Source organism: Lentinus tigrinus (assembly GCF_003813185.1).
Source record: "Lentinus tigrinus ALCF2SS1-7 unplaced genomic scaffold L226scaffold_13, whole genome shotgun sequence".
Taxonomy (NCBI): domain Eukaryota; kingdom Fungi; phylum Basidiomycota; class Agaricomycetes; order Polyporales; family Polyporaceae; genus Lentinus; species Lentinus tigrinus.
The window spans coordinates 219,899-241,978 of record NW_027137922.1 but is presented as its reverse complement, the minus strand read 5'-3'; the positions used below and the strand labels follow the sequence as shown (position 1 = coordinate 241,978).

Genomic DNA, 22,080 nt, shown 5'->3' with positions numbered 1-22,080 from the left:
CACATTCGGTTAGATAATCTATGGGCGTCTCAAACTGTGGCTGGCGGTCAAAATCCAGGTCGAAGGCTTCTCGTCTCTTGTCTCCGTCGTCAGCGGTCTCGAAGCTCTCCATGCACGACCTCTCCTTCTCTGTCTTGGACAATAACGGATGCTACGCCGGTCACTATGCCTTACAATGAGGACGCACAGCCCAATGAAGTTCGCCATGCTCGCAAGGGGAACACAGTTGTGCCAGCCATCCGGTCAACAGTTCAGCCTCGCGTAGGACCTCAAGCTCAGCGGGGAAGAGGTTTTGCTTCCCGCCCAGGGCCTCACAGAGGCAGAGGATTTGCCTCACGTGGAGGACCTCCCAAGGGAAGAGGAGGATACACACCCCGCGGCAGCAGCCGTGAACGTGGAAAGCATAATGGACAAGCCCGAGGATCCGCGCATGGTTATGGTCCAAGGGACCCTACGCGAGCTAATTCCCAGCACCAAACGTTCAGTAGAGGAGGGAACTCCCAGAACAGTGGATATAACTCTAGGAGACCGGCGAAGAAACCCAAGCTAGAAGACTCCCAGTTCCAGCGTGGGGATGTAGCCTATGGCTTCAGTGGATCTTCAAATGGCCTCACCGGTCGAGCGGTGACTTTAGATGACTCGAATGAGGTAATACCTTCTATCTTGTTTGCATGTTACATTGAGATCTCACATCCTCTCCAGTTCACTCCCTCGACGTCCTATGCTATGCGTATGTCGGATGCATATCCGCTCCCTGGGCATACTTCGAATCTACTTCCTGCTTCCGACCTCATGTCTACTCTGGATACTCGGCAGAAGGGCCTATGTGTGCCAAGGTGTGCATCCGCTCACCTTCCAGGTCACTCTGCCTCGCATAAGTTTGACGCCGGCACTGTCGTCGAGATGGACTCTGCAACTTCATTTGACTCGCTGCAGCTAGGACAAGTGGACGAGGAGAACGTGATGCCTCTTGCGGTCTCTCCGCCCCGTCAGACGGCATTTTCATCCAGCGATCTATCTCTAGATTCTTCGATTCCTCCCTCGAACGTAGAACCCGCTCTGCAGCCAATGGCGACGATCGTTGTGGAGCATAGCCAGTCCGCAATAAGCTCTCATCTCAAGAATCCCGCGTTTACCTCTACTGCTAAGGGTGTGCCGAAATTCCGTTCCGGGCGACTCAGGTTCGAGCTACCAAGACGTCAACATGTGAATAGTGACGGTCCAATGACAAGGTATGCAAAATCAAGACCGCTTCAGTCCCTTTACTGATCCTTGTTTCTAGCAATGCACACCAATCTACGACGTTCCAGGCCCTTCAATCTGAGCGTCGTTCTGTTTCTCCAGAATATCCAGATATACACGAGCTGCTCCGTGATAATGTCGTGGAGGATGCGGGGCCCATTTCCGGTAACCAGGGGCCCGCTACGCCTGACCCCGACGCCGTCGAATTGGTCCTGATGAGGGTTGATCCTCATGACAAGCCTCGCCACCTGTTTGTCTTGCCTTCGCCCTCCGGAGTTCTCAGTGTCACTATGCGTGGCTCCTTCGATCTCGTGGAGCAAGAGCCGCTAAGGCGTACCGCTCTACGAACAGCTGGTATGAGTGAGGAAGCTCGACAGCTCATCGACGATGCTTGTCTGTTACGCTCCTCCCAAGGCCATGTGGTCGCCCTTGGACGAGTCGGCGATGCACAACAGCTCTCTGTTGTTCGCATCCTGGACAAAGTTGTACGTGCATGGGTCCTGTTTCCTCCCGTACTGTCCGTTTCATGCGTCACAGGTCACCGACGTCGGTACTTTCGATCGACCCACACAACCGGGAAAGAAAGGTGGCATCAGTGCCATATGTGGCTTGCCTCAGGCAGGGTCGTTCGCGACAGGCGGGTATGATCATATCGTGCACCGATGGTCCCTGGAAGAGCACCTTGCAACTCCCGCTCGTCTCCCAATCAGACACACTTCAACTATCCAATCGCTACTCCATTTACGCGACTCAAGCGACAAGTTGCTCTCTGGGAGTGCGGATTGCAGTGTCACTGTCTACGATATCTCCGCAGAACGAGTCATCAACTCGCTGAAGCTGTCAAACTCGGTCTATCAAGTGCATGCTGCTCCGTCTCCATCTTGTGCGCTACTCGAGGTGAGTTGATGAAAGTGCACCAGTGGGATCCTGAGCTGAACCCTTACCTAGGTTGGTCATAGGGAGCTGCAATTTGAGGTTCGAGACTTGCGTCTGGTGCCTACAGCGTCCGTAGTTCGCTTCGGCTATCCCAACGTGAAAGTCCATGGGAGGTACACCCGAGGTCAGTGTGCTCCCACCTATGTAGACAAACACATGAAACGTTTCCTTCAGGCGCTGTGAGAGACCACATCTTTGCTTGCGGTGGAAGCGAGAAGGATGGCTGCGTGCGCCTCTGGGATCTCCGCAAGCCCTCGGAAGTCTTGAAATCGGTATGGGGAATATCAGCCATTGCAATTCTCCATTCTGATCAACTTGCCGCAGATACAGTGTTTTCCCGGAAGAAAGGCGATCCAAATTGCCTTTGACGGCGCACAGATGATTGCCTGTTCGGAGGATCATCAACTTGCTCTCCTCGCCCATAACTTGTAGTTTCGCCGGATGACCGTAACCTCCCTAACTTATAAACCTCACTTATGCATCGCTTGGTACAATACCAGTTCCGTTCCATGCTACCTTGTGACCCATGTATTCCGATTGTCAGAGTCCAGCCGCGTACCCCAAGGAGTAACCCTGTAAGCTTCCGGGCAATGCCGGCAACCTTTGGACCGCTCTGGCCGGTGCGATCTCCGAATTGACAGGTCGTACAAAAGTTAACGCTCGACATTCCCTCCGTCTACATCCTCGTCCGCCCTTGAACCTGCTGCAGCTACTCTCCTTCTCCAGCACCCGTATTCCTGGTCACGAACACTACGCTATGAACACCCAACGCCGCAAAGAAGAGATCGAGAAGGCTTATAAGATCCAAGCCGCGGCTGGCATCCGCGGATTCGCACAATTCGGCGCGGTCGGGCTGGGTCTAGCAGCCATAGGACACTACTCATGGCCGGCATTCAGGTGCGTAGTACACGATCACATATGTGAATGATTGTGCTGATAATGTGATATGCTTTACTCCCCGTTTCGCATGACACAGGAGGCAAACACCTGCGTTCAAGGCCTGGCTCGTCACGATAGGTTGAGTCGTCCCTTTTCTCATCTCTCGCACCACCTTCTCACTCCCGCGCTCAATACCCCTCGCTGTATGTGTAACTGAAGTATCGGTATTTGGGCTTTGCCTTCGCGCCGAGACCGCGCTGCAACAACATGAGCTCGAGCAGCGGCTGCGCGAGAACAGCATACGGCGAGAAGCGCGTATAGACCTTGCGCGTCGTGGCCTTGTCGCGACCGAGACGGAGATCGCGAAGTGGAAGGCGGAGCGTGCGCGCGCAGAAGAGGCGGCGGCAGCAGCAGCAGCAGTAGCGGAGCAGCCTCCAGCAGCTCCGCAGGTGTCGGCATCCGAGCAGTAGAGCTCTCTTGTGTCTTGACAGCTCATCCCCGTATCCCACCGCTCTAGACGTGCTTATACTGAATATATAGACGGATGCATTATGAGGTCTACACAGATGCCGTGACTGAGGAACTGCTTGTCAACTGTCAGGTGAGCTTTACTTGTGTGTATGCGAGAAGAAGTGAGGAGCTACGGATTGGATGTGAGGAAGAGACAGTTACTAGCAATAAACGTGGTGAGGGACGAGGAGCGACGATAGCGAAAGTCCGTTTCAAAGATGTATGAGAGACGACGGCACTCAGGCGCGAGTGCTACAGAGAAGATCCTACTGCTGAGATTCCAGTATTGTCCGATTACTGTCCGTAATATTCCCCACCCTGGGGAGCATAACCTACATTGGTCTGCTGATGCGGAATGGGAGGAAGGAACTGAGGCGGCCTCGGAGGAGGCCCGGGGTAGTACGCCTGGCCCTGAGGAGCGGGCATAAATGAGCTCGCCGCAGGCTCATACTGTAGGTGCGAGGGAAGACTAGGTGGCGGAGGTGGTGGGGGCAGCGCCTGGAACGCGGACTGCTGCTGCTGATAGGTGACAGGTGGCGGCGGAAGACTTGGCCGCCGCTTAGGAGGAGCATGAGCAGGGTGCTGCAGCGAGGACGACGATGACGATGATGGAGGTAATGGCGGGGGCGGTCCGGGGACTGCCAACTGTCCATTCGAGAATGAAGACTGAGGAGGCTGCTGGGGCAACGGTGGAGGAGGTGGAATGGACTGGTAAGGTATCGCAGTCGGGAACGAAGTTCCATTTTGTGCATCAGAGTAGAAACCTTGAGCACCAGGAGGAGGTGGGCCTGGAGGGACGGGAAGAGACGACTGCCGACGGGAATGGTGCGAGTACTGCGACGACGGTTGCCCCGGTGTAGGCAGCGGCCTTGAACCAGTGTGCCCATTTGAGGGGCTGTGTGTTAACGGCGGAGGCGGAGGGATGGGGTCATGGGAGGGAGATGACGTTGCGTGATTGGAATACGGGGGCTGCTCTGGGGGAGCTGAGTTGGCATGGTAAGAAATCGCCGGCGTGGAAGGAGAGTGGGGGTAAGGTTGCTGTGCAGCTGGCGGCGCAGACGAAGGCAGTGGTGGTGGAGGTTGCTGGGGGAAAGAAGACGTCGGTAGAGAATTGGAAGAATATGACGATGTGGGGGGTGTTGACGGGTATGTAGAGGGCGGAGGGGGAGGTGTGTGCTGAGAATAAGACGTGGGCGGCGGTTGGTTTTGAGGCGGAGGGTAGTAGTGAGACGGCGATTGCGCAAGTTGTGGGTAGGAAGAAGATGGTGACGGGCCCTGAGGTATAAAGCCAGATGGTGCGACTGGTGGAGGCGGTAGTGTAGAGAAACTCGATGATGGCACACGGGCAGGAACGATAGTTCCCCCATATCCTCCGGGTGCAGGTGTCGGAGCTGGTTGAGGCACGAACCCGGACGGCTGGGGCGGATTGGAAGACAGCGGGACAAACCCGGAGGGTTGGGGTAACGGCATGAATCCTGATGACATCGGCGGTAGACTATATCGGGGTCGACCATGACCCTGGAAGTTGGAAGGAGCCGGAGTCGCTGCCTGCTCGTACGGCGGTTGGTATGGATCCGGAAGCGGGGCCGAGTCGTGATGGTACGGTTGAGGGGTTTGCGATGCACCATAGTCATAGGGATAGCCTCCGCCATCAGAGTAAGTGGACTGATGATGACTGTGCTGGGGGTACAAGGACTGTTCTGGCGGTGCTGCCATTGCAGATGTAGGTCGAGGAAGGTAACTAGCGCTCTGCGTCTGCAAACAGTGTCAATGGATCATTATGCGTATCGGAAGTACTGGCAGGACATACCGGCATGCTCTGCCGCCTATTCCCCTGATCTACCCTCAGCTCGGCGAAGTCGTTCATGACCCCGTCTACAGACGAATTATGCGATCGAGTCGTCTCGTATGGTGCGACATATATGTCCAGTCTGGAGTTTGATGAACGCAAAGAAGGCGGCAGGTTCTCGCGACGAATGTCATCTCGACTGCCCGTGGAGCCCACCCTTGACAGATCAGTTAGAGACGATGATGTTGAGTCGCCTATGGGGACGAATGTGCCACGGCCGCCATACTGTCCATTCGTTGGCTTGGGGTTCGTCTTCTTCGTTGGTGGGGGTTCCTACCGGCACAACCGGGTGAACACAAGGGAGGATAGTAGCAAGGATGCCTTTTCACTCACGTCTAACCAGAAAGTTAACTCAAGGTACACTTCGCCGCAGTATTTTTCTTTGTGCATGATGGTAAACCATTCTGTTGGATAAGGATCAATGCGTGCGATGACACATATACGGATTCAACGCACCATCCGTCTCGCCCTTGGTTAACACCTCCGTCAGATCAACCTTGGACTCCCCAATCAAGTCTGGTTCGCGGGGATCGTCCGCGTAACATGACAAGGCGAGGTGATTGCCACCCTTCACCTTCGGGGGTCCCTTCCCATTGCTCTTCGGCGGCGGGGGCGGAGGGTCTGCACCAGGAACATGCGGGAGCTCGTCGGTATCCTCAAAGAGCTCAAAGCGAATCTCCTCGTCCCACTCGGGGTGCTGCCCGCCACGCTTAATGGCCTTGGTGCGCCGCTTCTCCCCATTGAAGATGACTTGACAGAATGGATCTTGCTTGCCTATGTGACGCTTGTTTGGCAGGTTCCTCTGACACGCGAATACGCGCGGTGAGCAGCGAGCCGTGGGCGGGGAAGGGGGTATACACACACCGCTTTAAGGATGACGACGATGAGAGTGCCGATGTGGCGGCTGTTGGACATCTGGGGACTAGTTGAGGACGACGATGGCTCTCGCAGGGTTGTCTGTCGTCTCGGGCGGTGTGCAGGGGGACTGGGGATGGAAGATGTTGAAAGCTGAGGATTTATTGGGACAAACGTGAGCGCGCTTGCCGAGGAAGATCACAGCCCTTGACAGAGACATGCCCCGGCTGTGACGCGGTCGCGTCCAACGCCCATCCGGTCACCATGTTCGCGCTTGTTCTTTACTCGCATACACCGTCTCCGTCCGTTTTGTAGTCACTTAGGTCCTACATATGCACTCACGACATAACTCACATCTGGAAGGTGTTATAGCACCGAAGCACAAGTATCCTGTTCTGTACGCAGGTGCCAATCGATTATTCCGGCAGAACTACTCGGCGCAATGCCCGAATTTGCGCGAAGCGTGGTACGTCACGGTCAACATGGGTGGTAAACCAAGGCTCAGACGCAGCAGATTAAGCGCAGCCATCACTGATGTTGTGGAAATTTCAAGCTGAGCGCAGCAGCATATTGTACAGCAGCCCTGACCACAGACGTTGCGCAGTCACATGGCGATCATTGGCCGGGTACGTAGGGCTTGCCATCCTTCAGGATGAGGTGAGGCTTCCGCTGGGCAAGGTCGAGAAGCATCTCAGCGAAGTAGCTGTTCGCCCACGCGAACCATGGCCGCGTGTATGTCTGGTCGTAGATGGAGACCGACTCGTGGATCAAGCCGAGACCGGCGGTGTTCTGTTCAGTACGGGGGTCAGTGTCAATCGTAAGCAGCTGGATGCACTCGCGTGCACTCACGTTTGCAATGAGGTAGAGAGAGTTTAAGATCTCGCCGTCGTCGTTCGTGCCGTAGATAGCAGAGATTTGCGACATGGGCCAAGGGTGGTACGCATCAACATGCGGTCCGCTGGAAAATGAGGATCAGTCAGCAGGCACCTCGGTAGTAGAGGTCTCTATGCCGTACCCAATACCGCTGAAGTTCTTTCCCGCTGCATAGTAGGGGTTGTTCCGCGACAACAGGACTTTCCGGGTCTTGACGTAGGCCGGGTGCTTTTTGTCAAGGAAGCCCAGATACGGCAAAGAAAGCAACGACTAAGTACATGCGTCAGCCACGCTCAGCATACATGGCGTGAGGGCACTCACCGGAACGTTGGCATCGTCCATGACGTATCTTCCTCCGAAACCTTCGCGGACGTCGTTAATCTCAAGCTCAACAATGGGGCCAATTAAACACACCGTTTGTCTCGTAAGCGAAAACGTTGTTGACCACTGTAGTATCCCAGATGGCCTCCGAGATGGTCGAACTATATTGGCGAGCCAGCGTGCTCACGTTATGAGCTTGTTTGGTTGCATCTAAAACATCGGCTAAGTGTGTCAGCTCCACGCTCAGCATCGCGTTGGCTGGGGTCAGAAAAGCTGGTGGTATTCAAGCATCAACTTCCACAGACTCGGATGCTGCGACTGCCTACACGTACCGAACGTGCTCAGGTCGTCAGAGGGACGATGATGTGTGCCCACTAAGCCCGTGTAGAGTTTGGGCTCGCCATTACCGTGGTTCGGTACAGCCGGCGAGAGAGCGCCGTTACCCCCAGTCCAGTTGTAGTACGAGATGAAGTTGTAGTCCTCGTCAAACGTAGACTGAGACTGCTCCCGGATGACGCGGAATATCTGGTCGATGGCGGTGAACCAGTTCGTGTTCATGAATGAGGCGTCTTTCGTCGACTGGTAGTACGACCGGGACAGTTTGAGGAAACCGCACAGCGAGTCGATCTCGTACTATGGAAACGTGCAAGCACATCAGGAAGCATCCTGGATCATCGCGGAAGCTGTCGCTCACCTTGCATTCAAACACGGTCTGGTTGTTGACCGGGCTGGCAAGTGCGAGTCAGCCTTCGTAATGTTTAGACTTGTACATCGTCATGCTCACGGGTTCACAGTGACACCATCCGCCCAATCGTTGTGGGAAGGTGCGAGACCGCTCTCAGGCGGAGGTTGGAATGCGCCGCAGTATGGGTACTCAGACACATAGCGAGCCTCGTTGTTGATGACAGCCTTCACAAGCGTTGCCAGCTCCTTGTCCTCAGACAGCAGTGTGTGGTAATGCGCGAACTGGTTCGCCGTGTCTCGCAGCCATTGCGCTCTTCATACACGGAGTCAATTCGGAGAAGACCTCACTGGGATCAGAGACGTACGTGATGTCCTATATAATTGTAAGTCAAGATGTACTTACTCGTATAAGATGTCAGAAGAAGTACGTACCCCAGTAATGATAAACGCAAGGTTCTCCGTCTGTCACGGATGCTCACTTGAGACGACATGCGCTGGAATTAGTGGACAAAACGTACCTCGTTGAAGTACTTGACAGTCGTATCTATTCGTACCCCAGAGTTCGTCAGACACTCTCAGCCGATCAACTGCGCCACGTACCAAGCGTGTTGGGGAACGCATTTTCGAATAGACGGGCCAGGTCGGGATCCTTGAGCCGCGCCTTCATGTCCGTGATCACTTTCTGTGTGGTTCGTTTTGGTCCACGTCGACATCAAGCAGAGAAGAATTAATGTTGGCATACCTCAACAGCGGTACTGTTGAACGTACGACACTCGGGGGAGGGCCGCATATAAGGCAAAGCAAGGGGTCCCGAAGAAGGGCTGCCCTGCGGGGTCTATCACCGAACACAGGGGCACGGACACATTCACAATGAGCTATCGCGTCCAAGTGCGGTCAGGACGCGTCAAAGCACATACCTGCGAGTACGTCGTGAAATCTGAGCATTGCGCGGCCGCGCCTGCGATAGCAGACACGGTCACCGCGGCCGACACAAAAGATGCGAATCCGAGCTTCATGCTGAGGGTGCTCCAAACTGTCGTCGCGGCACGTTCAACAACACTGCAGATTGCTGGGCCAAGGTCGGGGTCGACGAGGGTGAGCGGGTTCCAGGATGCCGTGATTGCATTGCAACCCTTTATGAACGCCTCTGCAAACGTCAGAAGGCCGCTCCGGGTGAGTTATGGAATCAAAACATGACGGCGGACCGGATGGAAGGGTTCCATACGCATGATGTGTACTGTCCACGAGGACAGCAGCGGCACGAGCAGAACGCGCCCAGGTGACCTTGCTCGAAGGCAGTATTCCAGGAACACGTCGACAGAGGACGTCACGCGCTGAGACGCGGATTGATGTTGTGCATTCTGATGAGGTTACGAGACAAGTTACGAGATTTGAACGCGAGGTCCACTCTGGGTCGAACTCTCCTCGCCGGTCACTTGTAGCTATCGTAAAGCCGCCGACCCGTCCATAATTGGCAAATCATGACGTGCACACTTTGAGTTGTCCTACTTAGTCTGAGGCTCAGGACCAGGTCTTGTTAAGCTAAGTACACAGGAAGCGTGGAGACTGGGGCGTAGTAGTAGACGATTCAAGTAACTTGGAAGAATTTGGAAGAGCACAGTCCATGTAAGCGCACCGTAAGTGCAGTGCATGTTGAATGATCGAATCGTACTACATAAGGGGGGGGGGGGGGGTACAATACGTATGATCTCGCGTTAAGCATCCGACTCCGAGTCTGAACAAGTATCGAGATACAACATACCAACACACTCTTCCACTTGCGCCAAGTATGCCTTGTTGTCTCCTTTCCGAAGGGTGCCATTGGGCGCGTCAGGCATGAGGTGCAAATCCAACTTTTCGAGCATATAACCGCGGTCCTTGCGAGCACGGAGCGCACGAGGCATCGCCCAGAAGCTGCGCTCTGAGTCCCGTACGCAATAGAGGCCGCAAGTCATGACCACCCTGAGACGCGGACAGTACACAGCACCGCGATCTGGGGAGCTCGGAGTCTGGCTGAGAGCCATCCAGAAGGTATGGGCAGAATCCTGCTCGAAGTCCTCGGGATCCTCGGGTGACATCATGTCGATGGTCTCCAAGTGGGAGGAACGATCGAATACGTTTATCCAATCAGATACGGACTCCCGGGAATACTCCCTTACGATGGCTGCGATGGTGAGTTCAGTGATGGGGGATTGGGAGAATACGTCGGCAAAGTCTGCTAAGACTCGAGATAGGGAGAACGGCCAACCGTCTAAGACTTCGGGCGCGTTGTCGACGTACGTGGAAAACATGGTGTCTAGCCGTATGTCAACTTCATGCGACTTGGTCGCATTGGTCGCATGGAAGCCATATTGATCGTATAAATTCTGCGCATACACCTCGACGGAGGTAATCGCGTCCCACATGGGAAAGGCCAAGGAACGATCCTGGGGTAGGGCTGCAACGATGCCCTCGGGGTCGTCCCCGGTTATACCGACGGTGAGTGAAACGGACGTGACCGCAGGGAGATTGAGACTGCTGATTATACGGGTAGTTGGTAGGAAGGGATTCGATGTCAGCGTTAGAGTGCGGAGTTGGGGGAGTGTAACGATCTGGGCGTGACGCGTGGGACTGATGACGGAAACACCGGCCATATGCAACAAAGATTTGTGTAGGTGGAGATTCTCTACGTTGACCATGGACTCGAGGACGTCAAGGAGCTGATCAAAGGGTACAACCCAGCCGCACGATCGCAGTTTGAGGATACGAAGATTATGGTATAGTGAGCGGTCGGTAGGTGGGTGGATTAATCCTTCGTTTTGGAGATGCAGAGAGTGCAGAGAGGGGGTATTCTCGGTCGTGAACCCAATGTCTGATAGCAGGTGGTGGAGCGCGGGAGGAGTAAACGACGGGCGATATTTTGAGGCGTTGGAGGATCGGCCACTGGTGGTCCACGAGCAAGCCAACGACGGATGTTCTCCCCGATTCATCTAGTCCCCGGATTGTCATAGAACGTATAGCGGACGCATGTTGCGCAAGAATCAACCACGTATCGACAGTGTGACTTCTGGGATGCAAGGTGATATCGGCGGGCGCGTCTGCACAACGCTCCAAACAGATACGAAGCCACTCCGATCTTGAACGCACTTCGATCGTCCTCCAGCTTCCAGGGTTCGAGCACAGGACTCTGCGCCAGTGCCGGCAGACTGCCTGAATTGCCATCCGGGTAGAAACACGACTGCAATTTTCGCCGCCGGAGAGAGGAGGTGCCACCTCGACCAACGAGAATACTTCGAGGAGTATCTCTTCGGGCAGGGCATTGATCGGTAGTTGCGCGTTGTTTAGTTCATCAATATCCAGAATGCTCCGCCGTATCTCGTGCACTTGGCGCATCAACGCTCTCGGGAGGCAAGAACGGATCTCTTCTGGTGCAGAGCATCGGTGGCATATCGACCAGTGGGGAGTGGATATGCGACCCTCATGAGGCAGACGGATGAGCTGGCAGCTAGTGGTACTTTTAGTGGCGGTGTCTCGATCCTAAGGCTGAATTTAATTCCTTACACGCTGAATCCACCTCGAGTGGCAGGATGACTTCAGACCACTCTTTCCCAAATCACTTCAATGGCAGGACGTTGACGATGCTTGTCAATGTTACAGAGAGGAGAGGAGAGGCGAATTTTACACGCCAGTTACTTACTTGACTCTAGACCCGGTACTAGCCTTATCGGTACTTCCGGGGTCCCGATTGACACTGCTACCTTCAATCACGACACGGCCGCGGCCTACTTATACGGTTCTGCAAAGTGCATAGTGGATGAGTTGGGCGGCCGTGACTATCCAAGATGGTTAGTAAGACCTCCATTCTGATTCCTCGAACTCACCTACTGCAATAAAGGGTCCTGAAGTTGCTCCAGTGAGAGCAAGAAGAAGTAGAAGAGAGATCCTCTATACTTACTAGTTAGTATGTAAGTGTAGACTCGCAAGCCAGCCTCTAGTTGAGTGTTGTTCCTTCTGAATAGAGGTGGGAATATTATCGATAGACAGGAGCCTCTACTCTCGCGCATGCACAGTGCTCTGCACGGCATAACATCCACATGAACTCATTGGATGTATCTCCCTACATACATCCTATTATACCAGCATACGACGCGAACCTCGACTGCGACGTACCGTTCGTAAATTGATTGATGTACACGACGATAATGAAAGCATGGATACACGACGACAGCTGACCTGCTCAAGCTGCAAGACGTAACTCCTCCCGTATAGCAAAAACAAAGACAGCGCACGCTATAGAAGAGCCGTTCTGGAGATATCCAACGTGAACAGTAGAGTAGGCGCGGCAATGGCCAATGAGAGCGAGAGCAAGTCCGATCGAGAGAGTGAGGAACCTAGAACGACTGGATGAGACGCGGATGCGAGAGAGGCGAGAAACACCAACTCACAATGATATATGTTAGAGCGCAGCCGGCGTCGATGGGGCAGAGAGGTACTCCGTATGCGCCGTGCTCGCAGGACTGAGAGGGCCAAACTGCAACGACGCCCTGCGGTCCGCATCTTGCACCTCTGCATTCACGGACTTCTTCACGTCGTTCGCCTCCTGGAGGGAAAGGACGGCGGTCGCACTTTCTAACTCGACAGGATTGGATTCCACCTTCGTCGGGGTCGAAACGCTGCTCTTGTGACCAGCAACTGAGCTCTGGTCCGGGGAGGGTACATCAGAGCCAGCTTTCGAGCCGGCAAGCGTGACGGTCGAAGCCATATCGACTGGAACGTTGGCCTTCGACCCAGGAAGCGTCAAGACGGAAGACTGGATCTCGATAGATGGCGCAGGCGGCGTCTTCGCCCCTTGGGTACTGTCCGTTGAGGGGTCAACTGTGACGGAACTGCGAGTTTGCCCGTCAGTTGCCGCAGAGGAAGCGCTATCGGCCGTCTGCTTCGCCTCAGCATCGTCACCCTTCGTATCCGCATCCTGCTGCTCTTCCGACTCCGGGAAGGCATCCCCGAGAGCGTCCTCCGTGCTCATACCACCCGTCCTGTAGCTTCCGGACGTCCACAGGCTCTTGCTGCGTATCCCGCCTGGACTGGGGGCTCCGACTGCGCTACCCGGAACGTTCGCACTCCACCCACTGACCATGCTGTCCCAACTTCCTCGTCGCGAGCTGCGAGGACGGAGGGCACGCACACTAGCATCGACGTCATGGTCGAAGTAGCGCCCCTCCTCAGCACCTTCCTCGAGCTCTCCCATCATGAAATGGCTCGTGCTATCGGTCAAGCCTGCCGCGTTGCTCCATTGGGAGATCGAGTCGTCCGCTATGGACGCATGGCCGGAAAGCGCGAGTGCCGATACACCGATGCGCGCACCAGGCATCCCAAACGCCGACGAGGCAAGGGTCAGGACCGAAGCGTCATCAGGCGGAGGAGAAGACGGGCGAGGGTTATTCCTCGGATGATGGGTGGTGTACAGAGGAGCGGTCAGATTCGCGCCCATGGTACCGGAATTGTCAGACGACGGTCGCGAAGGGCTCGTTGGCGAGGGAGGAAGGAAAGCCGAGAACGTGATGGAGCCCGCAGACGGACCGGATGAATGCGTGCGGATGTGTGGCGGCAACCGATGGCCTGGGGTGGTCGGCGTAGGCGGTGCCTGTGCGATATGCGCCATGCCACCAGTGAGGTCGACACTCAGTAGAGTGGTAGGCTTCGTGCTCGCAGTCACACTCCGGAAGGTGCGCGAGTGCGACAGATAAGAGGACGAGTCGCGGGATGGGGAAGGGGAGGGAGGTGAGCTGGGGGGCAACGGACGTACAGACGCATCTTCGTCTGCCTCGAGGTAGCTTGCAGGCGAGTACAGCGACTCGCGCGCCACGGAAGAGTGCAATCCGTCATCGGAGTCGGTCTCGTACGAACGACTATCCGCATCGTCGATGGTCTCGTTCAGCGAGATGGTCCCGCGAAGACTGCGTGAGCGGTTCTGCCTTGAGCCGACTGTGTTGCTCCGTGTACGTGACTGGATGGAGAGTGGGGGAGGCGTAGGCACTGATGTGCGACGATGTTGCTTCGACTCCTTGCCTCTAGGGGATGACGCACCATACCGCTGAGCGTCGGATTGACGTCGCGTCCCTGCAAGTTTGCGCTGAAACCAGTTAATGATAGGCTTGCTCGCACGACGCGAAACCTTCTTCATGTGGTCTCGGCCCTGTGTCTTCACTGGGGCCGGCATGGCAGAGGTTTGCGCCTTAGGGACGTCTTTCTTGGGCTTGGCGGTGGAGATGGTCGAGGAACGAGGCGCCGATGCGTTCGTCTTCGACCCCTTCGAAACCGAGGTGCTCGGAGGGTTCGCTTGCTGCTGAGGGGCGGCCGGGGTTGACATGGCCGCGACGACAAGACGATGGTGTTAGGTGGTGGTGGTAAGTGGTAGAGTACGTAGGTGGCTTCGACTGAGCCGAGCCGACGCCCAGCAACTGGCATGTGTGTGGCGGTGCCCCTGAACCATGTGGACGTCGATGAATCATGTATTTACCCGCAAACAAGCTGAACCTCATGTATATATTTTTGACAAACCCATAGACCCAGAAACAAGCAACGCGAAGCATACATAACGCTGTGACGGATATGATGAATTCAAAAGAATACAACTTTCTTCTTCTTGGGTGCGGGAGCATCTCCGAACGCCCGCACGACTCCGGAATACGCCCCAACCTTTACTCCTGCTTTCTTCTTCGCCTTTTCTTCCGCTTTCTCTGACTTGTCTACTTCGACCGTCATCCGCTTGAACGTATGAAAGTCATCCTCGTCTGCACCGCTCTCCCGTCCTGTGCCAACGAACACTGTTGTCGCGACGACCTCTGCAGGATGTTCGGTGAGAATGGCTGCGAACGTGACATACGCGAGACGCACCTTGTTTTCTCATTGGACAGTCCTTGGCCAGGTGAGTCGTCTCCTTGCATAACTTGCAGCAGCCCCCGTTCGGGTATATACCCTTGGATTGATTCTGTGGGCATTTCGACGCAAGGTGTCCTTTACCAGAGCAAACGAAACACGAAGCGAAGGGTAGAGGGTTCTCGGGGTCTACAGGCTCCTTGCATCTTGATAAATTGTGCCGACGTGAGCCACAACTGGTGATATGACAGGAAGATCAGCACGGCACTTAGGTGCACCAATGTTAAGACTCACCGGTAACATATACCGACAGCATCACGACCTGATTTCGTTGTCGGCTTGCCGGCCTCGCCCTCCAGCGCGTCTGGGGCAAGTGTGTTTGTGCAATCCCTCGCGGTATGGCCCTTCTCCCTACATGCGAAGCAGATAGTCTGAGCGTTCCTATCGTCTATCCGCTTCATTCTTCGTTGCTCCGAGGCAATCTTGCGCACGTTGGCGTCTGAACATGCGGTTCAAAATAGTTCTGAGCATATGGACGTGAAGCATCATACCTCTTGGCTGACGACGCTTGTCGAACTGCTTCCTGCCCTTGTCCCCAAATTTTGACTTCTTCGTCGATTGCTCAGAGGAACCCTCATCCTTCTCCCCATCCTCCTGGGCATCGTCACCCGTACTTGTCTGCGCAGCGTACGTCTTGTTTGCATCAGAAATCTTCGTCTTCTTCGAGCGAACGCGTTTCCGCTTCTTGGTCTCTGTCTCGGTAGTAGCCTCTCCCGAAGGATCTGGATTATGGGTTGACGCGTTTCCATGCTTCTCCTCGGTGTGGGTTTCCGTGTCGAATCCAGCTTCAACGTATGTTCGCTTACGAGCAAAATTGGTGTATCTTGTCATGGTGGAAGGGCCGTAATCGCGACCAAAGAGGGAGAGGTGGTGGAAGATTCACAAGATCTGCGGTGACCCGATCGGCAAGATCGTGGATGGCGTCAAACCCCCGCAACGCCTGCAATGCGCGTCAAGGCGAGGACCCGAGCCAAATTGAAAGTCTCTTCAAGGTTCCCCTCGTCTAGACTCTACACTGCTGTCCCTCTTGTGCTCATTCACGTTGCTCGCTGCACACTACTCTATGCCTATGCTTTCACGTAGATTTGGCTCTGTTCGCCCACATTTCATCACTGCAGACGAATGCATACGTCCTCGGTTGTCTAGAGCTGCTCTCGCACTTCGCGCTGCCCGTGCTGCTCCCTACGTAACGATATCGGATCCGCCCAAACCTGGGGAACCATCTCGTATATTATTGGCACATCCGAAGGACCCGTCGAACCAGCCAAATGCAGCACAGGGTTCCTCGTATAACCCTGCTCCCAGTCCAGCCCCGACTCCTGCCCCGGCCGCAAGCTCTCCGCCTGTAGCGGATGCGTCCACTGCCGGTGCTTCCGACATGGTGGATGACGGTGCGATTCCACCACCACCACCACCGCATGCGTCCGTGCCTGCAAAGTTCGTCCACCCGCCTATAGACCCACAAACCGGTCTACCCCATACCCCGGCTTCCCCGCTTGTGCACATAAATCCACCCTTCAACACCCACAAGTTCTTCTCTGTCCTAGAAAGGTCCTTCCCAACCCCCATCGCGAGGAATCTCATGCGCGTGACGCGTGCGCTGCTCATAGACCGCGTAGGACGAGTCAAGAGGGACGCGTTAACTACGCAGGACTTGGAGAGCGTGAGTTGCATCTCTGTCTCATATGACCAACGTTGACCTTCAGCATGACTGTGCATAGCAAGCGTATCTGTTCAAAGCTGCTCTCTCTGAGCTACGATCGGAAACAAGCGTCTTGACCAGAAATGAAACCGCTGCTATGCGCGCCGCGACCACTGCGCTTAGGCGGGAGGTAGATACTTTGGAAACTCGTATGAGGGAGGATATAGCCACATTAAAGCACGAGTGAGTACTTGAAGACGTTCAGATGTACGGAGGTGACTAAGTGACCGTAGAATTCAGATGGACCTCGACAGTCGTAAGAACGAGGCGAGGAGTGACCTGAAGCGCATCGACATGCAAATTGAAGTTCGTGATTGCTGTCATATATATATTGCAGTCACTGACTGGCTGGCCACATTTGTTCCCTATAGGAAGTGTTGAGCAGAGCTTTGATCACGATTGGCGAGCTGAAGACGCAAGTAGAGGAGTCGCGCTGGGAGAAGCTGAAGGCTGCCGTTGGTACGTTTGTCCAGGTTCTCTTCCTAGAAGCCGTGTTCACAAGCCAATATCGTAGGGGCGCTGGCGGTACTATCGCTCGTCATCATCATCTCACTTGAGCTATACGTTGTGAAACCAAGCAAGAAGAAGGAGACGCCTCCTCCTCCTCCTCCTCCTCCTCCTCCTCCAGTGATCCTGCCTGGTGGCGATCAGCCATTCCTCGCATCATGACCCTGACTTCGGGCCTCCAGCTGGTCCTGGATGCCTTCGTTGGCAATCATTAGCGGCGATTTGCATTGTGCTTACGAAGATACGCAGGAAGGGTGCGTCAGTTGGACTCGGAGGGAGGGTATGGAACGCCGGCTGACAGTGACTTGGTCTGCAGACTACGTGTATAATATCATGGACCATCGCACATAGACACACTCCTTGATGATCCATACGAATTGAATAGTACAATTACCTTTACACATCCACTAATCATATCCTGCTTCCCAGAACATACGCATGAACCAAGAGGTCGAAAAGAAAAGGGGAATCACGGTGGGGGAAATCGTGATGTAGCCGTCTAACTCTAGAATCATCGCACCTCCAGCTTATCCAGCTTGTCCGCGAGCGCATCCGCACTCGCATCCTTCGATTCCGACGCGACCGCCCAGTTCGGCTTGTCCGCCGTATGCAGGTCCTCACGCTCCGAACTCGTCGTCCCGGTCCCCTTCCCCTCCACAACCTCGCCCTCGTCCTCGTCCTCCCAGCTGTCCTTGACCTTCTCCGTCTCCTCCTTCTTCTCCTTCCGCTTCTCCTTCCGCTTCTCGTTCTTCTTCTGCGCCTTCGACATGCCCGCCTTGGACGCAGGTGGGGTCGCGGCCTGAGGTGGGGGTGCCCAGCCGATGATATGCCCCTTCGGCAGCGCGCTCGCGTCCATCTGCGCCTGTCGTGTACCCCGGAAGCGGCGGACGTCTTCCTGCGGGGTGAATCCCGGTCTGATCTTTATTTGCTTGCGGACGCTGCAGTGTGCACGGGTCATTGTGAGCAGGGGTAATGCCGTTCGTGCATAGCGCGGGCAGCCGGTCGCAGTCATACAGCCGGGTGGCGGATGTGGGGTATGCAAATGAATGTTGTCGCATAAGATCCAGGTCAGTGAGATATCTAGCAACGGCATGGAGACTACGTACGTTCCATCTGGTCGTCGCGATTCTGGAATGACGCGTTCAAGGGTGCGGGGGTCAACTGCGATACCAGCGGCCGACGTTTCGGGAACAATGGCGGGCTTCGACATGATTATTCGATTGGTGTGACAGAAAGAGGCAAGTGTTATAGCCTCGAACGTTCAACAAGAGCGGTAGCTGCACTGGGCGTTGTCCTGCGGGAGTGCACAAGTTGGGCGCCGCCGCCTCACCATGATCGACTCACTGTTGCATCTAGACGCCCAAGGGCCTTGCCGGATGCGAAGACTCGCGATGAGAAGAGCAGCGACGATCGTTGATATTCACGCATACACACACTGCCGCAAAGCCCCAAGGAGCATGACAAGTCATCTCATTTCGTGCAGTACATTAGGAGGGTGTTTATCTTTTGTTGTAAATAGTGCAAAGTCGCTGGATTGACGGAGCGACGATACAAGTTGACCATCAGCAAAAACCCAAAATGCTCCGAAATGATTACAGTGTTTGTAATATTCCGCAAGCTTAGAAGTGATTGCGAACGATAATAATCGAGGCCGAATAGTTTTCATATTAGAGCGTATTTGCAACGAGTTATAACCGCGAAAGTTTGGGCGATTCGCCCGCGCTGGACCAATCAACTGCTATGACGCCGGTTACAAACCCGAGTTACAACTCGTTGCAAATACGCCCTATTACAAACTATTGGAATCGGTTGATGCGCTTGCGCCCGATTGTAATTGAAGGACGCCGGCCCTAATAGTAATGGGAGACAAACTCCGGCCGTGTGCATGAACTTAGCTCCGCGGCGGGAGCGCCAACGGGTCCAGCGTCCGATCTCTCTCCTCTCGGCTCCGGTATTGACGGCGACTTGGAAGACATATGAAGCCAGCCTCACTTGTCTCAGTTTTCGTGACTTCGTCCTCCCTCCCTCCTAGAGACTGGTGAAGTTGTGGGCCTGCAGGTTTGCGGCTCGGAATCCCATCTACTGGCCTAGACTCATGCTCAAGGTAAGCAGTCAATGCGCGAGATACCCGTAAGTCATTTCCTCGTGGGATACATCGCCCAAGGTATGTTGCTTGTCATTCTGCTTCCCATTTATGACCGGATCGTGACCGCTCCAAGACTACCCCCTCAGGCCTCAGGGCTCCGCTACACACACCTGGTACGTCCTACACAGCCCTTTGACCAGTAGACCGCCCCACGTCAGAGCACACCTAAGTCAATCCCATTTACATTACCGCACCTATACTAGTGTCCGATCTATTAGTACTATGCTGTCAGTATCGTAACACTACAAATGATCAAATAAATGATTTATTTTTCCCTATATGAAACGTGCATACGGGTCGCAGCGGTCTACAACTGTGTATTAGTAGCATGAAAGACCAGATTTATCATCTGGCAAATGTAAGCTCTTGCAATCGTCGCAATCTGACCCAATCTAAGGAAGTGCTTCTGAGGATTCCAATCGCTCGCAAACGTGTGACGGGAAGATTGCGTGTATTACAACATCGCTCGATCTCCTTATAATCGGTTCCGAGCCTCGGAGTGGATTGTGGATGATTGCGGCTCTTGCAATCACTCCCAAGCACTCCCACTCTTTTTTGCTTTTTGCTGATGACGAACGAATAAACGGCACCAGACCGCGCTAGGAACTGCATGGGTAACGTAGCGTGACGAACGGAACCCAACATAGATATGAACGATCGGAATGGAGAACGGGGAGAGGGGGGTGGGTTTGCATGGTTGTTGAACGGATCCGAGTGGGAATATGCGGGTCTACAGCGGGAACAGCAGAGGCCGCCACCTCGTATCCTTGCGTAACGTTGGGTCAGCACTTAGGCGGCAGCAGCAACAGGGGCCGCCTCAGTCTCCTCCTTCTTCTCCTCCGCCTTGACGTCGTTACTCTCAGACGCCTCGCCGTCCTCGTTGACAGGGTTGACCGCGATCTTGACCGCGATAGCCCGGCCACCAACCTCCTTGCCCTGGAGCGCCTCGAGCGCCTTCTTCTGCTCGGCCTCTTCGCCGACGTCGACGAAGCCGTAGCCCTTGCTCTTGCGGGGCTTACCCCAGCGACGACGGACAATGCGTGCGCTCTTGACATTGATACCCGCGTCAGTGAAGAGCGCGGCAAGACCAGCATCGTCGATGTTGAAACCAAGGTTCGCAACGAAGAGCACGGTCTTCGAAGGCTCGCCCAGAGGGTCCTCGCCAGCGGGACGAGGGGGACGGGGGGCACGAGCCTTGCGCTGCTTGGGTTTCTTGGCAGCGTCGGCCCCACCCTCAGTCGCGGGGGCGCCTTCAGCAGGCGACTCGCCCTCCGCGGACTTGCGCTTGGGCTTGCGCTGAGTGCACAAATCAGTGACTTTGCTCCTAAGCATAACGGAAGACGACTTACGGCCTTCTTCTTCTTCTTGGGCTTGTCAGCGTCGCCCGAGGCGGGGGAGTCCGCCTTGGCGGCATCAGCAGAGTCGCCGTTCGCTTCAGCCTCGCTGACCTCGCCAGGAACGGACTTGCTGCCACGGCGACCAGTCCTCCTCTTGACGCGCTTCTGCTTCTTCTCCTTGTCCTTCTGATCGGCGGGTTTGGCCACCTCGACGATCACGGTGCGACCATCAAGCTCCTTCTTGTCGAGGAGCTCAACAGCCTTCTGTGCGGCCTCTGCGGTAGTGAAAGATACAAATCCATAACCGGCAGAGCGGTTGCCGCCGCGCATGATGACCTGAGCAGAAAGGCTGCATACATGCGTCAGTTTATATGCCAGAAGGGAGCACAGGTGTAGGAGCAAGACGCAAAGTGGATGGGTCTCTATTCGTATGAAGCTTCGGTAAGCGCTGTTCTTACCGCCAGAACTCGACTAACCACGAACAACTGCACCGATGCGAGGAACTTCCGGGACTGCCAGTGTCTCGCCACTGAGAGTCTTGGTAACATCAACACCGCTGGGGCGTTGCGCGTCGGTATAGGCGCGCGCCACTCCAGACAAAGCGACGTCCTGCACCGTGCAACAACGCTGGACGTCGTCGACAGGTCCACTGTAAGGCCACTGTTCGATGCAGGGGTGGAATTATGCCAGGAGTGGCGACCGTCCTCCAAGGTCCGAGAACTCGTGCTGGGGTCTAAGCCTAGGTCTGGCTCTCGAGTTGAGCCAGACCCCTAGCGCGATGAGAGGCATGCCAACCCGAGCTTCCCATCGAGAAGCAACAATGGGGAGGCGAAGGTGCCACAGAGCCACTCGGCTGCGGCAGAATGGCCAGCGGCGTCCCAGAAAGGGCGAGGAGACGACTGAGTACTTACACTTCGCTCTGGACAGGCGCAAAGAACGCCTTCAGCCCTTCATCCGTGGTGGTGTACGCAAGGTTGCCGGCGAAGACCTGTGGCGGACGCTGTGAGCGAACTGCATGTGCCACGTCAGAGACGGAATGGATGCACCTTGAAGCCAGGAGTCTCTTCAACGACAGCCTCTTGCGCAGCCGGAGGCACGCCGTTCTCGGTGACAGGGGCGGCGGGGGCGTCAGACATTTTGAGGGGGTGGACGGGGGATGGACTGGTGGGTTTTCGTGAGGATGAACTTGTTGAACCGGTTTCTTCGTGTCAAACTTGGGGGTTGAGAAGAAAGGTGCGAGCGCGGGCAGATGCCTTGTTTTGATACCAGACTGGCAAACTCCGCTCATAGCCTATTACGTCGCCATGGCTGCTCATCAGTG

General features: G+C 55.3%; 11 protein-coding genes across 11 annotated transcripts; 4 read left to right on the top strand and 7 right to left on the bottom strand.

Moving 5' to 3' along the window:
• The first annotated feature begins 489 nt into the window (after nucleotides 1–489).
• Nucleotides 490–2,733, top strand: L226DRAFT_74443 (WD40 repeat-like protein). The gene is made up of 8 exons (XM_067687211.1): nucleotides 490–648; nucleotides 703–836; nucleotides 904–1,232; nucleotides 1,283–1,727; nucleotides 1,780–2,139; nucleotides 2,191–2,302; nucleotides 2,353–2,450; nucleotides 2,503–2,733. Exons 2-8 carry the CDS (start codon nucleotides 825–827, stop codon nucleotides 2,608–2,610), a joined length of 1,464 nt encoding a protein of 487 aa, XP_067535013.1. The 5' UTR covers nucleotides 490–648; nucleotides 703–824; the 3' UTR covers nucleotides 2,611–2,733.
• A 119-nt stretch (nucleotides 2,734–2,852) lies between these two features.
• L226DRAFT_535319 (uncharacterized protein) lies at nucleotides 2,853–3,619 on the top strand. The gene is made up of 3 exons (XM_067680879.1): nucleotides 2,853–3,075; nucleotides 3,155–3,195; nucleotides 3,277–3,619. Exons 1-3 carry the CDS (start codon nucleotides 2,936–2,938, stop codon nucleotides 3,525–3,527), a joined length of 432 nt encoding a protein of 143 aa, XP_067535012.1. The 5' UTR covers nucleotides 2,853–2,935; the 3' UTR covers nucleotides 3,528–3,619.
• L226DRAFT_613288 (uncharacterized protein) lies at nucleotides 3,490–6,438 on the bottom strand. The gene is made up of 5 exons (XM_067686487.1): nucleotides 6,281–6,438; nucleotides 5,873–6,218; nucleotides 5,750–5,820; nucleotides 5,378–5,689; nucleotides 3,490–5,322 (listed from the first exon to the last, which is right to left on the bottom strand). The coding sequence occupies exons 1-5, from the start codon at nucleotides 6,329–6,331 to the stop codon at nucleotides 3,862–3,864; spliced, it is 2,241 nt and encodes a 746-aa protein (XP_067535011.1). The 5' UTR covers nucleotides 6,332–6,438; the 3' UTR covers nucleotides 3,490–3,861.
• A 228-nt stretch (nucleotides 6,439–6,666) lies between these two features.
• L226DRAFT_508813 (uncharacterized protein) lies at nucleotides 6,667–9,460 on the bottom strand. Its single transcript, XM_067678191.1, has 15 exons — nucleotides 9,384–9,460; nucleotides 9,067–9,301; nucleotides 8,892–8,984; nucleotides 8,750–8,831; nucleotides 8,668–8,693; nucleotides 8,582–8,611; nucleotides 8,515–8,522; nucleotides 8,250–8,462; nucleotides 8,160–8,193; nucleotides 7,798–8,098; nucleotides 7,559–7,738; nucleotides 7,466–7,506; nucleotides 7,287–7,414; nucleotides 7,121–7,229; nucleotides 6,667–7,060 (listed from the first exon to the last, which is right to left on the bottom strand). Exons 2-15 carry the CDS (start codon nucleotides 9,163–9,165, stop codon nucleotides 6,887–6,889), a joined length of 1,518 nt encoding a protein of 505 aa, XP_067535010.1. The 5' UTR covers nucleotides 9,166–9,301; nucleotides 9,384–9,460; the 3' UTR covers nucleotides 6,667–6,886.
• A 378-nt stretch (nucleotides 9,461–9,838) lies between these two features.
• L226DRAFT_535316 (uncharacterized protein) lies at nucleotides 9,839–11,499 on the bottom strand. The gene has a single exon (XM_067680878.1). The coding sequence runs from the start codon at nucleotides 11,116–11,118 to the stop codon at nucleotides 9,865–9,867; it is 1,254 nt and encodes a 417-aa protein (XP_067535009.1). The 5' UTR covers nucleotides 11,119–11,499; the 3' UTR covers nucleotides 9,839–9,864.
• Nucleotides 11,500–12,146: 647 nt separating this feature from the next.
• L226DRAFT_535315 (uncharacterized protein) lies at nucleotides 12,147–14,556 on the bottom strand. The gene is made up of 2 exons (XM_067680877.1): nucleotides 12,574–14,556; nucleotides 12,147–12,519 (listed from the first exon to the last, which is right to left on the bottom strand). Exon 1 carries the CDS (start codon nucleotides 14,496–14,498, stop codon nucleotides 12,585–12,587), a length of 1,914 nt encoding a protein of 637 aa, XP_067535008.1. The 5' UTR covers nucleotides 14,499–14,556; the 3' UTR covers nucleotides 12,147–12,519; nucleotides 12,574–12,584.
• A 90-nt stretch (nucleotides 14,557–14,646) lies between these two features.
• L226DRAFT_508810 (uncharacterized protein) lies at nucleotides 14,647–15,951 on the bottom strand. The gene is made up of 4 exons (XM_067678190.1): nucleotides 15,559–15,951; nucleotides 15,302–15,506; nucleotides 15,026–15,243; nucleotides 14,647–14,973 (listed from the first exon to the last, which is right to left on the bottom strand). The coding sequence occupies exons 1-4, from the start codon at nucleotides 15,896–15,898 to the stop codon at nucleotides 14,750–14,752; spliced, it is 987 nt and encodes a 328-aa protein (XP_067535007.1). The 5' UTR covers nucleotides 15,899–15,951; the 3' UTR covers nucleotides 14,647–14,749.
• A 77-nt stretch (nucleotides 15,952–16,028) lies between these two features.
• On the top strand, nucleotides 16,029–17,705 carry L226DRAFT_613284 (uncharacterized protein). The gene is made up of 5 exons (XM_067686486.1): nucleotides 16,029–16,730; nucleotides 16,789–16,952; nucleotides 17,003–17,075; nucleotides 17,141–17,228; nucleotides 17,284–17,705. Exons 1-5 carry the CDS (start codon nucleotides 16,131–16,133, stop codon nucleotides 17,436–17,438), a joined length of 1,080 nt encoding a protein of 359 aa, XP_067535006.1. The 5' UTR covers nucleotides 16,029–16,130; the 3' UTR covers nucleotides 17,439–17,705.
• On the bottom strand, nucleotides 17,587–18,614 carry L226DRAFT_560637 (uncharacterized protein). The gene is made up of 2 exons (XM_067683378.1): nucleotides 18,383–18,614; nucleotides 17,587–18,214 (listed from the first exon to the last, which is right to left on the bottom strand). Exons 1-2 carry the CDS (start codon nucleotides 18,484–18,486, stop codon nucleotides 17,788–17,790), a joined length of 531 nt encoding a protein of 176 aa, XP_067535005.1. The 5' UTR covers nucleotides 18,487–18,614; the 3' UTR covers nucleotides 17,587–17,787.
• A 687-nt stretch (nucleotides 18,615–19,301) lies between these two features.
• On the top strand, nucleotides 19,302–19,585 carry L226DRAFT_535311 (uncharacterized protein). Its single transcript, XM_067680876.1, has one exon. It carries the CDS (start codon nucleotides 19,392–19,394, stop codon nucleotides 19,563–19,565), a length of 174 nt encoding a protein of 57 aa, XP_067535004.1. The 5' UTR covers nucleotides 19,302–19,391; the 3' UTR covers nucleotides 19,566–19,585.
• Nucleotides 19,586–20,211: 626 nt separating this feature from the next.
• Nucleotides 20,212–21,895, bottom strand: L226DRAFT_571326 (RNA-binding domain-containing protein; the record flags this gene model as incomplete). Its single annotated transcript, XM_067684541.1, has 4 exons — nucleotides 20,212–20,718; nucleotides 20,772–21,108; nucleotides 21,671–21,747; nucleotides 21,806–21,895. 4 exons carry the CDS (start codon nucleotides 21,893–21,895, stop codon nucleotides 20,212–20,214), a joined length of 1,011 nt encoding a protein of 336 aa, XP_067535003.1.
• Between the last annotated feature and the right edge of the window lie 185 nt (nucleotides 21,896–22,080).